The 15,248-nt window shown below is 33.4% G+C and overlaps 2 protein-coding genes across 5 annotated transcripts in view; one reads left to right on the plus strand and one right to left on the minus strand.

Annotated features, from left to right (window-relative positions):
* The window catches only part of LOC118270069 (ras-specific guanine nucleotide-releasing factor RalGPS2), a 30,823-nt gene extending 19,071 nt beyond the window's left edge, over window positions 1–11,752 (minus strand). For 2 of the 4 annotated variants that reach the window (XM_035585905.2, XM_035585606.2), the window contains exons 1-8: window positions 11,601–11,752; window positions 11,163–11,239; window positions 8,727–8,860; window positions 7,504–7,780; window positions 6,759–6,922; window positions 6,496–6,638; window positions 3,546–3,756; window positions 372–581 (exon numbers count right to left, since the gene is read on the minus strand). In XM_035585905.2, the coding sequence (XP_035441798.2) occupies window positions 372–581; window positions 3,546–3,756; window positions 6,496–6,638; window positions 6,759–6,922; window positions 7,504–7,780; window positions 8,727–8,860; window positions 11,163–11,213 (1,190 nt within the window). In that variant the 5' untranslated portion in view covers window positions 11,214–11,239; window positions 11,601–11,752. The remainder of the gene's footprint in view (window positions 1–371; window positions 582–3,545; window positions 3,757–6,495; window positions 6,639–6,758; window positions 6,923–7,503; window positions 7,781–8,726; window positions 8,861–11,162; window positions 11,240–11,600) is intronic. The other 2 variants (XM_035585652.2, XM_035585820.2) reach the window with 2 other exon arrangements.
* Window positions 11,753–12,117: 365 nt separating this feature from the next.
* On the plus strand, window positions 12,118–13,370 carry LOC118270405 (prefoldin subunit 1). Its single transcript, XM_035586019.2, has 2 exons — window positions 12,118–12,868; window positions 13,183–13,370. Exon 1 carries the CDS (start codon window positions 12,370–12,372, stop codon window positions 12,754–12,756), a length of 387 nt encoding a protein of 128 aa, XP_035441912.1. The 5' UTR covers window positions 12,118–12,369; the 3' UTR covers window positions 12,757–12,868; window positions 13,183–13,370.
* Window positions 13,371–15,248: the final 1,878 nt, after the last annotated feature.

The raw sequence follows: 15,248 nt of genomic DNA on the forward strand, positions 1-15,248 counted from the left end.
TTTATAGCAAATGCGTTTAGAATTACGATAATGGCCGAAATGTTTTAAAGCAATTAATTTAGCAATTTAGCTTTACCAAATGACCACATGAAGAAAAAAGAATATTTTATGTAGATACATGAGAAATAAGTATAGAAAGCTTACCCCAAAGCCCAAAGTTAGAATGAAGACTACTTGTAGAAATGCGTAAATAAATTATTCAATACCGAATATAATGTTCATGTTTTCAATGACATTACGTGAGAGAAGAAATTAATTTTTCAGCATATCCAGATTGAACAGGACTCTACAAAGTAGCATGTGTGTTAATTGGAATTATGAAATATTAGACACAAAATTATTAATAGCAATATGAAATGGAAGTAACGTACTTGGAACCGAGCGACCGGCACTTCCGATGTGTGGGGATGAACTTGCCCTGGTGACACGAGCCCTGGAGACGCAACGACCCGGAACCTACTTTGTGTGATGGTGATATGTTACTCGTATTCGAAGCTCCCGAAGCAATTACTTCTTTGACTGACTCCTTGGAACCAGCGGCGCTCCCAACCGGTGAAGGCGGCTCTAATTTTAACGACAATCTGAAATAAAATTCTATATTAGTATCTTTCAGCGCATTTTTTTATAAAATAATTACTTTTAAACATCAAAACGAACCGAATATCATCGTGAAATTTTGCCCAACTCAGCTTTTTATAAAATTCGCAAATGAAAATAAAAGGAGCGCACATAAAATATTATTATATAAAAATAATAAATCGCACCAGCATTATGCGCCAGTAAAATAAAAATAGAAAAGAAAGGAGAATATGAATGAATATTTTTTTTTTTTTTTGCTAAAGGCTTACCCTCAGAAGGAACAAGCGCACACGTTAGGACTTTACGGGTCCAGGATTAGCTACTAACTGGGATCGAAGAATAGCAAACAAGTGCCGTGATTGCAGTTGATGCGAGCCTCGGCTAACAGAATTATGTTCTTGTGTGATATATTCTAGAATATGAAGATTGACGGATGCATAGCTGGGGTACGGTAATTGGCCCTCGCTCTGTGAACGGTTACAGCTCCAGATGCATATATGAATGCATTGTTAAAACCTTTTGTGGTCCGATGTTCTGGTACATTCTATGCGCAATCTATTATAATGCCAATATTTTTACTGTTTTGACTTCTCAAAATTTGTTCATGAGATAAAAATATAAATAAATAACGCTCAGCTTTATGAACATTTAAACTAACGGTTCTATAAAATCATTTTAGTGCAGGTCTATTAACTTAAAATAATAGGTTTTGTCACCTTTATATTATGTAGGTACTGTGACTGAAATTATAGAGCAATCTAATGCAGTTGGGGCATCCTGAACTCTCACTTAGTTTTGAGCATTAATCACCATGCTTGCTCGATGCGGATTGGCGATTTATAAGCTTAGGCTTTCTCATGTGGTTTTCCTTCACCGTATATCACTAGTATCTGAATAATCTTAACTCGGAAAGTAACATTGGTAGGTAAGTGTGTAAGTAATACCAGGTTTCGAACCCGCGCCCTCATAAATGAGAACCACAACGTGTGCAAGTTAATACTTGTTACCTACAAAATTTCTGAGCGACAAACAATATCAGTCCACATTTAATTTTATTGTGCCGCCAACGTGATTTTAGTAACTACTAGCGCCATCTAGTTTAGTTTCTGTAAACTAGTTTTCGCGCGTGAAACTTTTTAATAACTTGGTTTAAAGCTATTTAGTATTTAATAACGTTTAACACCTCGCTTGATATTTTAGAGGTGCAGGCAGAGGTGTATTTAAGCCCAAGTTCACTAAGTGTCGTTTAAAAAATAATCAGGGAATCGGGTATTTAGGCCGGAGTTAAGCCGACACATAACCAACTGTTAAAATTGTTAATCAGCTGTTTAAGGGAGCAAACCGGCGGTTTACTTTAACCGAGCATCCGGTTAAGTGCCGCTTTTTTTGTGTGTGTGCAAGTGTTTTGGCCGTTTTTAAAGTTATTGTGAACTTGTAAGTAGGTATTGTAAAATATTTTTAAGCTATATCTGTGCACTTTGTTTTGTCATGGAAAAAGATTACTAATTGAACATGTTGGCGGACATCGACATTTTTATAAAGTAGTAAGAGTCTGACACTCCTCGCCGCGCCTAAGCAGAAGAAGACATTGGATGATTTTTTATTTTAAATAAAGTGCACAAACTCATTATAATGAACTGATGATGTAAAAACTTATATGATGATGTAAATATTTCTCTATTGTTCCTTTATTTTCTTTATTAATAGTAGCATCTCAAATCTACAGCCCGTGACAGTACATTGCTGAATAAATGGCCTCCTCTACATAAGAACGTTTAAAACGTTTAAATTTATTTATCAGAGAGCTGACTGCTGCTGTCTCCGTCAAATGTGTAGCCTTAGGCCTTAGTTAGTCTTTACGATACCCGAGGAAATGGCGGTGGTGAAAATATGTGAATTATATTTCTGCTGTCACCACACACACATACACAAAGCTGTTAATTAATATCTTCTAAACTTATTACAGCACTTATTCAATTAATAACTTATCATGAGATTTTTTTTATATAGAGGTTGCTTTTATTAACTCTCATTATTAAAGCCAGATATAATCAGAACCGTATTAGCACATTACAAAAAAAAACTCAAACAAACAAATGTTGTATGCGTACCTATACAACACGAAACAGTGACAACTCGGTTTAAATTTGCCACCACTAACGCCATCTAGTAACGTTCTAGGGAACTAGTTTTGTCTGAAACTCAGTTTCTGGGCAAAATTTCTGCGAGGACAACGTCGTGGACCTTTTTGTTCTGAATGGTATCAATTAAATTACAAAACCAACGCAACAGCGTCTTTGAAGTTTATAATTAACTAAACTATGACGTTTCATATGTAGCAAATATTAAAAACATTTCGTGCAAAAAAATAGAGTGATCACATAGAAACTACAGGACTCAGCAAAAATCCTGGGATATCGCAAAACTCTTTGCACGGTTTGTAATAAGTCTACTTAGCACTTTTCAACTTTTGTCACTACATTATTTCTCATATTGTAACATTTTTTTCTAATTTATAAGTAAATAAATGATTATTTAGCTATGTTAATACCATAACTACCTTTAGATAACATGCTTTACATAACACTTATGGCCCGTATGTTACATTCATAATATCTGGATTGCCATTATCATAACTTTATCTTGTACTTAAATGAGGGTGATGGAATTGGCCATTGACGAGTGTAGTTCTATAGATGAGTTTGTTCTACACTCGTTTGGTTTGTTTTGTGTAAAGACAGTTGCAAAATTTTAATAAGACTGACTGCCATCTAAAATCTGTTGAAGGCAAATCCTCCGCTCCTCCTACTTTTGTCCCCCATGGCATTTAATGTATTAATGTATATGGGAGTAGTTCCATATATGAAAGTTTTATTTATTGGGTTTATTTCATATTTCTTCATTATCCCTCTATCTTTTCGCATCAAATATGGACTTAACATGCATAAATAGATAACAACACTTACTTGTACTGATCATCTTCCAGAAATTTCTGTAATTCTTCGATATAGCGGACACTGTTTAGGTAGTTCGCTACGTAGGGTAGAGGGAGGATGTCGTACTCCGAAGTCTGGTACTTCTCCAGCGCTTTCAACACGACCGCCATCTTGGCCACGCGGTGGGGCGAATCCGGAGGGTGCGCGATATCAATATACACGAGATCCGTCAGGAATATACCTGTTGAAAAAAAAGTAATATTAGTACCAGTAATGGTCATCATCAACAACCCATGTGGGTCTTGCCATGCCATGTAAGCTCCATGCTTGGCAAGTGAATACAAGCACACTGCCCTCCAGGGTCAGTTGTATTTTAGTCGATTCTTATGATACCCGCAGAAGAGTAGGAGCGGTGACAAATTTATTCTACTTGGCCATTACAACACGATATACCTAATAAAAGTAGTAATTACATTTCACCAACGTCTCCTAAATTTAAAGAAACCCCTATGCTTAAATAGGTGACACTTGTTTCTACAATGTTGTGTTCCCATCTAATAACATAAGGTAACATTTGTTATAGATTTTGTAGTAGGTAGGTATAAGAATAGTCCCTAGCACGACCCATGGTTTCATATTTCAGCTTTACATTTACTCCCTGAAGGAAAATTTTTATATAAGTCCTATTTTTATCGATTACGTAACGAATCCTACATAAAAGTTGGTGAGCGGTTGTTATGAATCATGAAATTGAAAACTGTTATGTAAAACATTTCTTCGTTCGAATACTTGAAATAATATTTATAGCAAATCCCACAGACAGTACGATTTGTTTTAGCGTTTGTAACGACACATTGAGCACTTACGGCGCATTCCAATAACCTACCGATCGGTAGATTTGCCTACCAGAGGTAGAATTTTGACACATTTTGTATAGAGCTTATGTCAAAATTCTACCGCTGGTAGGCAAATCTACCGATCGGAAGGTTATTGGAATGCGCCGTTAACCAGCTGACTCAATGTTGAGTCCATTAAGTTAACAGTCCAGTACCTACAATGTTATTAATTTTATTAAGTTGGTTAAGCTATTGTCACATTGCACAATGACTTATATTTAACATAACCTGCCAACATACGTAAAAATCTCATCATTATATAAGCCTCAAGCAAAAGTCCACTACTGGACATAGGCCTTGCCCATTCATTTTCAGATCGGCCTGTTGAAAGCGACATCCATCTAACTAAAACTCATTAAGAGTTATTCTTATGATTACAAAAGTATGACGAACCAGGAAGAGCCGCTTTCCGGTATATAACGATTTGTTTATATGTACTAATGCGTTGTTATCACAATGTAAACGAAAATACCTCGTGATTCGTTCGGGAGCTTATCGGGCACTATCAAAACTGACCCTAATAAACAGATAGAGAGATATTGCTCTTTCTAAATTTTGTGTCAGATAGTAGTTAATCTACAAATTGTACAACTAGCCTTAATATTTTATATATCTTCAAGTAACAAGTCATTACAAGCTTCCATATAAAATAAGAATTAGATAAATTATTACTCTAAAGTCTAAACTAACTAAAACCTTAGCCTAAATTAATAAAAAAAGGAATTTAAAATGTCTAAAGAATTCAACTAAGTAAAGTTGTAATTACAAAAATAACATTGAAACATGAAAATCTGATTTTGAAACAGTTACGTGTTTGGCATTCTTAGAATGTTTTGTCGTGAATTAAATACTGTTGAAGTGTTTTATATAGGAAACCAGCGAACCCGCGAACTTTGTTTCGCCTTGGATTTTTTCTGCGCATCTTTGTTATTTTTTCTTACATAGGAACCTTCTCCTAATAGGCTAATAATAACAAACCCAGCAAAAAAGAATTAGGGAAGTCGGTTCAGCTGTTCTAGAGATATGCGCTTAGCAAAGCATTTAGATATTTATTTTTATTTTATAGAAGGTTTTCGTTCTCTTTTTACGCAGTCACATGTTGTAAATATATATCATATATACAGGGCAACACATTAAGTTATACAAAACTAGTTTATCATGATCTCGCATTGTATATCCAAAACACTGCAGTTAGAACTACTGTGGATATGGTAACCACATGCATAGGAATATACCCGTACTTAGAAACAGCACTGTCACAAGCCTAATTGGATCAATATTCGTTCATAATAAACAATTCAGCAATCTCATAATTTATTTATTATAGATCAATAAGAGCTCAAGGCTAACTGCCTAATATTGTTAGCCTTCGCTACCTTGACTATAACTTGGTTGAACTTGACCAGGTCGAAATATATGACTTTGAACTTGTATGTGAATAAATTAGGAATGTGTGACAAATCTTGTACAATATTGTTGCTAGTGGTTGTTCTCACGCCAATCGGTTGATTCAGATGTCATTGGGGAAGCCTATGTTCAGTAGTGTTGTGGCTGATAAGTAATTCTAATGATGATGAACTAAAAATGAAGCTTCACCCGTGTGGGACATAATGAAGGCATATTTTATTTAGACATAATATTGTCGATTTATTGAGAATCATCAACAATTACGCACATCATAGATTCTACTGCTCAAAACTGCAGAGTAAAATTTAATTCACAACAGACATGAATAATTTCTCAGAAATAAGTGGGCTGCTGAGGCATCATATTACATACTTGCATACATATCAAATAATAAGTCCCCAGATCGCTTCGATCGATTCTGCAATAGCATAACTTTGTCGCTCAAGACTTCATGAATCGATTTGTGAGAACTGTGTCAATCGATTTGAGAGAACAGTGATATTAATAGATGAGTATGTCCTTCAAATCGAGGTTTCTTGTGCAATTCTACCCTTACAAATAAAACCATTTTATAAGTAACATATTACTATTACTATGGACTATAAAATATGACTATAGGACTGAAAGAGAATTCAATTGTCGATTTAAAATAGCAAAGTTATGTGTAGATTCCTTACCTAGATATGGTATACATGGCAAAGGAATACATCTTAAATAGTCTCTCAGTGCAGTCCAATTGTCCTTTTCGCCAAATAGCTCCGCCAGTTTATCGAACTGTTGTTTATCCTTCTTCGATAAGCACGCCCACGTTTTTGATAGCCTGTAAATGAACAAAGTTTAAATTATTAAAATTACTATCAATCCTTTAGTAAATGATCATTTAGTTATTCTAATTGATATTACTAGTACATAAATATTAATTATACTCATATTTCCTTACCTGTATATACTGGCACTATGTAACGCGGAGATAACAGCGAAGAGAGAGTGCAAATTGTTCAGTTCATGAAGCTTTTTTCCTACTTTTATAAAGTGCGCCAATATTTCGGCTCGTGCCTTCGGCGACTGCCCGTTCAATATTTCCTGTACAGTCCAAAAACTAACCTGGGAATGAAAATAATTATATGTTATTACAAATCGTTGTTAACTTTGAATATAGTTATTTCAATGCCATGACTTCATACGTAGGAAGTAGTATGCTTATCGCAACTGATTTTGCGCAGCAGCAGCAGCGATGCAGTATCGTTATATATTCATGCAGATGAATACTGCTTTATTTTATTGAACTATAACTACTCATCTTGTATTATGAGACAAATCATTCAAGATTAAAATCATTCTGGCTTCTCAGGTCTATTCTCTTATGATTTCGTGCGTATTATACATAATTTAAATCCTTAGGTCTTCCTACAATAAGTGGAACTAGACGAAAGGATATGAACTATTCAGTCGCGGAAATCGCAATCATCAATTACTTTGAGTTGTAGCTGCTTAGCAATGTAGGAATGCCCTCTAGATGAGGTCACTTATTGTGATTCTTATCATTGGTAATGATCGTTTCTGGACAATGTTGGACGCCTATTTTAATGTACTTAATGAAGTTTATTTAGGTAATTGAAACATAACTATTATAAAATTATAATACAAATTCGCATAGCTCTAGCAAAAATGTAGTAAGTACTTACCCTGTTAAATCGTTTTGTAAATGCTACCACATTGGGTGCAACGGTCAACTTGTTCAATTTGTTCCATCCACACGTAGTTAATTCTTCTGGTCTGATAGACTTAAAACACGGCAAATCAAGCAGAGTGAGTTGATTAGCAATATCTTCGGGTGTGATTCGCAGTGCAGAGCACACAATTTCATCCCAGGATTGGTTGATTGATGATGCAGGCGGCAGACTACTCGTTTTGTACTGGTATACAGGATCGTGTTGCCTGCCATTTCCACTGTCGCCATGGCTGAGGAAAAATATTGATTGAAGTCTACAGTTCATAATAATTATTGTGCTTGATGTATGGCAAAATACATGTAATTTATAACATAACTAGTAAAAAGTGGGTGGTGCAATCCAATGTACACCTCTCCAACTTTTACAAGAATTAAAAGACAATATGCTTAGTTAATATGAACTTTTACCTACTCCGCATTCACACAGTAACTCTTTCCAGTTTATTTTTATAAAAGGGAAAGAGTAGGAAATTATCAAGTAATAGTGATTACATGCCACACAAAAGGTCACTTGTGATAAAATTATCTTTTGTTCCTATACCCTATATGAACAATGTACTCTAAGTTTCAACAAAATTATTGCCATCCATTACATTTGTGTTAAATTATGAGTGGACTGCATCAGTAGTAGCACAAATATTGTCACTTTCTAATTTATTTCATTTGGTACACCTGTTTCAAGTCACCCTGTTAAATTCTCTATCACAATAGAAAACAGGTTTATTAGAACTGGTTGCAAGTGGTTTCTGTTCAATGTTGAAATTTCTTATCACATTTGAAAATATTTGTATGTGTGTATCTACTGTCTGAAAGTCTGTATGTCGAAACAAACATGCAGTTGTTAACATACTATAGAAGGACTACTTCTATAATATTATTTATGCAATACAATATATGTGTAAATATATATCACATTTATATAAATGTGATATCGCTGTATAAAGGGCTTGGTCTCTCTTTTCATTTGATATTGTTAAAAAAATATAACTATGTGAAGTCTATTGATGAATAAACTAAGGCAACTTAAGGCCTTGTTTAGCATTCGCAGTTGCAACTACTTGCGAACAGTCGACTAACGATAATAAGTACCTAATAGTATATTTTTATACCAACAATACCAACATGTACCGAATTCATCTACCTATACTAATATAGAGGAATAAAAATGAATCATACCCATAATTATAATAACAGGCGCAGTCATCTTTCGTTATAGACTTCTGACTGTTCATAGGAATGTTGGATGATTTTTTATTACTCTGTTTACATGATGGTTTGTTTTCAAGCGGCCAGTTCTCCTCGTCTTCATGCTGTAATACAATTACAATATAACATTTTGGAAAAAAAAAACATTAAGTACCAATAAATAGATACTGTTAACTGAATAAGATATAAACTTCATGTAGAGATAATATATGTTATTGTTGAACCATTATATTTATGACCACCAAGTGTAAAGATCATATAACATAAAATATGAATAACAAAATTATGTTTAAATTGGGATCAGGCTTGAATACATGACACAGCACATTAAGATAAAAAATTAAAGTTCCTTTACAAAAATTCACATCACATGCTTGATAGTTACCATGATTCTTGTAAAGCACACATCACCAGAAGCATGGCCCACATGCAAATGCGATAACAGTTTGAACATTATAAAAAAAAAACAAGGATTTAAGCACAGTCCACACCAAAAGCTACTTACAAGACAACACTGAACAGTATTACAGTTTATAAAGTTATCAAATGAAATGTTGTTTACAGTGTAATTAATAGTAATGAACAGCTGCATAAGTAATGTATGTGTACTCAGCACAAAATGATGTCATTACAACCAAAGTATTAAAGTAAGCTTTGTATCATTAGATTCTGATGAGAGAGCAAATAACATCTAAACAACTTATTGTCCATTATCTTAGACTAGACTAGATTAGACTTATATTAGATTTTCACTAGTCTTTAACTTTGAAATATTAATAATTGCCAATGGATGCATTTTGTAAGAAAACTAGCGGACCCGACAGACATTGTTCTGTCTTCACGTCTTTAATTTGAAAATTTGTCGGATCCAATGTGAAACATTCCAAAATCAACAACTACTAATAAATTAAAAATTAATTAAAAACACATTGTTCAGCAGACAAAATTGTGAATCTAAACCATTCTCCAAAATCCATTTCATCAAAATCGGTCCGTTTATGAGAAGTTCAGTGACATACACACACTTACAGAAGAATTATGTATAAAAAGATAATGAATTATTGAGCTTTTACAAAAAATCTGTACATGCTTTTCCATCCAAATGTATGTAAATAGAAAACATAATATAAGTATTTTTTATCATTAATAGTACATCCACTTCGATGTGTAGGTAGTTCTCAAAAAATATTATATTTTTTCAGTAGCATGGAATGATAAAATCACTCACTATCTAGAAAAAGTCAAGAGATAAACGCATTGCAAGTATTGATACAATCACAGATCTCTTTTCTAATTCTGATTATAGTATTCAGCAAAATCTCAAAGGATTCTGAAATTTATGCTTATGGCATGGGTGTCACCTAAGCATATTTGGATGGCTTATTAGCAATTTGGTAATTGACTATTATGTCAAGTTTTCATTATATTATTATGTTAAACAGTAACATATAAACTGCTTACCAAATTAGTTTTTCAATTAGAACACACCTTAGGTGAGCCTACTTCCATTGCACATAGTTTAGTATTTTAACACATTAAACGCCATAGGTGGCAAACTGACCAGTGCTAGTCGAAGATTTACTTTCAACAGATTTTTGTTAGCAGTCAGTCTTAATCAGAATGTATATATTAGGAATGTATACAAAACAATACAAAAATAGAACCTTTGGGTTCAATGAGATGTAAATGAATGCATATATTTCAGCATTGTTATTGCCATCAAATAGGTATAGTTATTTACTTCATTTTGATTATAAATTAAAATGGTGTGACAACTATAATAGGTCAGCATTTTCTTAAGGCTGGTACTCCATAAACGTCAATTGTATGTTATTTTAGATATTACTAGCTTCTGCCCGCGACTTCGTCTGCGGAAAATTAAAAAAGTTAGGGTTGTACTACCCCTATCATTTAGGGGGATGAAAAAAAGATGTTGGCCGATTCTTATAGATACCGGATAAGCACAAAAATTTTCATCAAAATCGGTCAAACAGTTTCGGAGGCATATGGCAACGAAAACTGTGACATGAGAATTTGATATATTAGATATATTAATGTCTGAATAGATAGTCAAGTGATTTTATTCACAAAGAACATTGACCAGCAGTGAATGCTGATCTTTGATTTGGCCTTTGAGAAACTTTCTTATTAGTAGTCTCCATTGTAGAAACAACTGTAAGCACCACTGACAAAATTAAATGTAGATTGCTAAATTAATGGACCATATGTTTATATTTTTTATTGTTTACATAATTTAAATGCATTTACTCCTCGGCTTCATTCGCACAACACATGCAAGATTAGACTTGTAGGCAAAAGCTTAGAAGCAAATAATTGTTTTTTTTTATAGGTTGATTGACTTACAGCCTACTAATAAAAAAATAAAATGAAAGAATATAACGATACCTCAACTATCCTCAAGACAGCTAAACTATCACTCAATATATCCCGGGGCATGATGGCCTTGCTACAGCAGGTACCTACTGTGATAAATAAAAAAATTATGAAAAAGTACAGGAACCAGACAGTAGAAAAATAATCGATTTTTCCACACATAATGAATGTGTATCTTTAAAAATATTCAATCAACAAACATTATTATTTATTGGAAGACAACAAACAAATAAAATCATTCAACATTGCGTTAATTAAGTACTCAATGATTTATATTCACAAAATGAAAACATTAATACTGTGGAAAGGACCCACTGTTCTAATTGTAATTTTTCTACAAAATTACCAAAATTATAAATTAAATTAGCCCTCTGACCTTTAAAATTAGATGTTTATTATCTTTATATTTTAATAATGGTTGATGATTTAAATGTACTGTTTTTGACTTACCATTGCATTAGATAGAAGACGGATTATTAAACAAAGTAGAATCTAATAACATTTACAATATTTAGAAATTGAAATGTGAAATAATAATGGTTACACCAAGGACTGTGGTCTATGATATGAAACACAGATACAGATAATAAATATTATTCGGTCAGTACAAAGACAATCAATTTTTTACAGCAGCTGTATTATAGAAAAGTATAATTATACGGTACTTCAAAGTAAACCAAAAGTAAAGATCAGGCAAGAGATTAGAAGATCAAGAAATACAGATCGAGGTACAACTGTAGGAAAGGAGTGTATTTAAATCAATAACTCTAAAGAATGAGTAAATCTATTGGCAGACAAATTTTAATTAATAAAACGATACATTTTGGGAAATCCTCTCTTTCTTAGTGCTGCCCTACACTCTTCAATGAACATACATGCTAAGTTTTACAGTTTCACCTTAGGTCATGTCTGTTTCAGATGTGTTGTGTGATGTTGTCTTGTCTGCTAGTCAGTAACTAAGTAATTGTTTTTTTTTTGTCATAAACTAGTTAGTGACTAACTTTTTTAAATTTGAATTAGTTTACATAACGTCTGTAAAAAATATTTGTAGTTTTTCAAAAGTTATCAAGTGTCTCAAAAAGCATGTATTCAAGTTTAAAAGATTTACTTGTCTCTATTCTCTACCCCTCTTTGACAGAAAACCAGTGCCAGAAAACCAAAATAACCTCACTTCGCCATTGTTCTAAAAAGGCATTACAGAATTGAAGAAGTATTTAAAATGGCTAAACCAGTGGACTTGGAACTGAAAAAAGCATTTATTGAATTGCAACTTAAAATGGTAGAAACCAGTGAAAAAATACAAGTGATAGATTCTCAAATAGAAGTACTCAAACGCTTCTTGCAGCATGTAGATATTACTCAGCGAGAGATCAGTACATTTCCACCTGCGACTAAAACTTATGAATCCGTTGGCAGAATGTTCCTCCTCACCGACTTAGATGAGGTCAAGAACAACTTAAAGACACGAAAGTCTCAATTATCAACTCGTATAACAGAATTAGAGAACAATACACAGTATTTAGAGAAGAATCTGAAAGAGAGTGAAGACAACATCAGAGAAATGGTCCAGCAGAGGAAAGAACAAAGTGACACTAAATCTAACTAAAGAATGTATTTTTCTGCTTTATTTATACACCAACAGTTAAAAATTTGAATAGTTTATAATGAAAAGAGAAGTTTTAATAAAATCACTGAACTTTCAACCTGCTTAAAGCCCGGTGGGTGAATAGTAAGCTTTTTAATGTTACTTACAGTTAATAAATAATAGAATATATAATTTTATATTAAATTAATTCATTTCAACTCAGAGTAGGTCATTAAATCACAAACAAACTGTTTAATTTTTCTTTTTTCAAACCTAATTTGCATTAATATAATAAATAATTGAATTTTCTCAGTAGCTGCATGATAGTTTTTATTGTTTATTTGTAGGAAATAATGTATTATTCTTGATTTCAATGTATCTTTATTTCATAAGGTATTTCATTTATTCAAAATATTTGTTTGCTTATTGAGTAGTTTCTATTTGCAGGATGGGATTTTGTTATGCAGTGCAGAATACTGCATGTGGGCCCATTCAAGGTTTTTAAACTGATGGACAAGCATTAATGTTTATTGTTTAAGTATTGATTTACTATAATATAATAACATAATACAAGTGAGACATTGATCCAAACGCTTTACTATGCTAAACAGAACACAATAAATAATTTTTCAGAACTCGTTTTTTATTTATTTTTACTTTATACAAGTTGATATATCTTGCTACCTGTATAAACATATATGTAGGTAATTAATAATTGACTTTAAAGTACTGTTGATACTTTTCTCAATTCAGATGTAGGTATGTAATGTTTGTATAAAAAAATATACATACCATAAAAGACATGTGAAATTCTGATGGCAATTCAATATTTTTATGGCAATATTATATTTAGAAAAGGTACTATGTTTCAATACTGGATCTATAATTTAACAGTACAAACAGTTAGTGATAACCAATAGATGAACAGATTTAGTACTCACCAAGTTAAACTTCTGCATCCAATAAAATATCTGACTAGTTATTTGGATAACTCAAATTACAACAACAAACCATCACTATTCGCCATCATACCAGCATCATCACCAGCTTCTAGAGATCTTTACTGGACATACAATTATATTTATTTAACTTATGTTTATTAACCAACTTCGCGTCCTTTATAAATCCATGTGGGTACTTGGGTAGTAGTGGATAGGCAGGCAGTAGGCCTGCCATACGCGGGTGGGTTGCCGAGAGGTACCAAGAGTACGACTCGGAAAAGAAGTTGGAACGGGTTGGTTTATAGTCTGGGATATGAGAAACTTATCCAAAGTTTTCAGTCAGCAAGTGTCTAGCTACCGCGTCACCTATTTCTTGGGATGAGACCTTCGAACGATAAACCCCTCCAATTACCCTACCTACTGTTACACAATGTCTTACACAAGTAATTGACAAGGAACTCGACTAGTTTTACGACGCACTAGAGCTATACATAAGCAGCAGCATTAGTCATCACACGATTCACACGACACAAGTAGGTATCACATGTGCCGCCGCCGTAAAAAAATCGCAGTCTTAATTACCTGGCTAGAAGCTACACGATGTTTTTTTAAACATTGCCCTACACGCTCTTATCTTCCTGTGTCGTCGGTGCTTTTACAAACATACACGACACCTAGATCCCGAACAACAATTTGTGGATCATACAGAGTTAGTCCTTGCGGGAATCGATCCCGCTACCCTTTACACGGCAGCCGGTAATACATTGCTTTCAAATAATTTTCAGTAGTAATATACAATGTGATAGGGGTGAGACTTCTAACCCGTTAAGGCTGAGTACTACATCTAATTTTATCGAAAAAAAAATATGGGTGGTTGAACCCCCTCCCCCTAAAAATTATGGCTATTTTAATATTTTTTTTACTTTATGTGATATCAAAGGTTGTATGCGTCGTAGAAACAAAAAAAAACGATAAACGGTAGCTAATAACCTTGGCTTACTAATTCATTACTTTTTTCATATGTTTGACAATGTTTTGGTAAGAAAAAAAAAGATTTCTGAATTATTTTTACCGAAATAATCGCTACTTGTCAATATTTTCAATCGGGGGTTCAACACCCCATGTTATTTTTTTTTCGATAAAATTAGATGTAGTCTAGAAGTCCCGCCCCTATCACATTGTATAAAGAGTGGCGTGGCGACATATTACATTAAAGATTACCCGACAAATCGACAGATGACGTCACCCAATCTAGATCGCTCAAGTTAAATTTACACGCGATTAAACATGCATAATAGGCATGACCTCGCCTGGCCCAAGAATCTCCTTTTCCAATCATAAGAAACTTTATATAGTAGAAGTCGCTATAGAAGATCCCTATGACTAAGGACTTATACATAACTGAAAAGTGGTTGTTATATAAGACATGTGCAACTGTCTACCCTTTGGTTATTTTGATGTTTATAGAATAGAGGTACTTATGCTATACAGCAGAGCATTATGTACAGCATACCTTTTAATGCCAGCAACAATTCAATTGAACAGTTGTAACAATTGAGATGTTATGTATCG

Source organism: Spodoptera frugiperda, chromosome 25, assembly GCF_023101765.2.
Source record: "Spodoptera frugiperda isolate SF20-4 chromosome 25, AGI-APGP_CSIRO_Sfru_2.0, whole genome shotgun sequence".
NCBI lineage: Eukaryota > Metazoa > Arthropoda > Insecta > Lepidoptera > Noctuidae > Spodoptera > Spodoptera frugiperda.

Bases quoted from the DNA above. Each gene is read 5' to 3' on its own strand.
- LOC118270405 (XM_035586019.2), top strand. From the start codon at position 12,370: ATGGCTAAACCAGTGGACTTGGAACTGAAAAAAGCATTTATTGAATTG.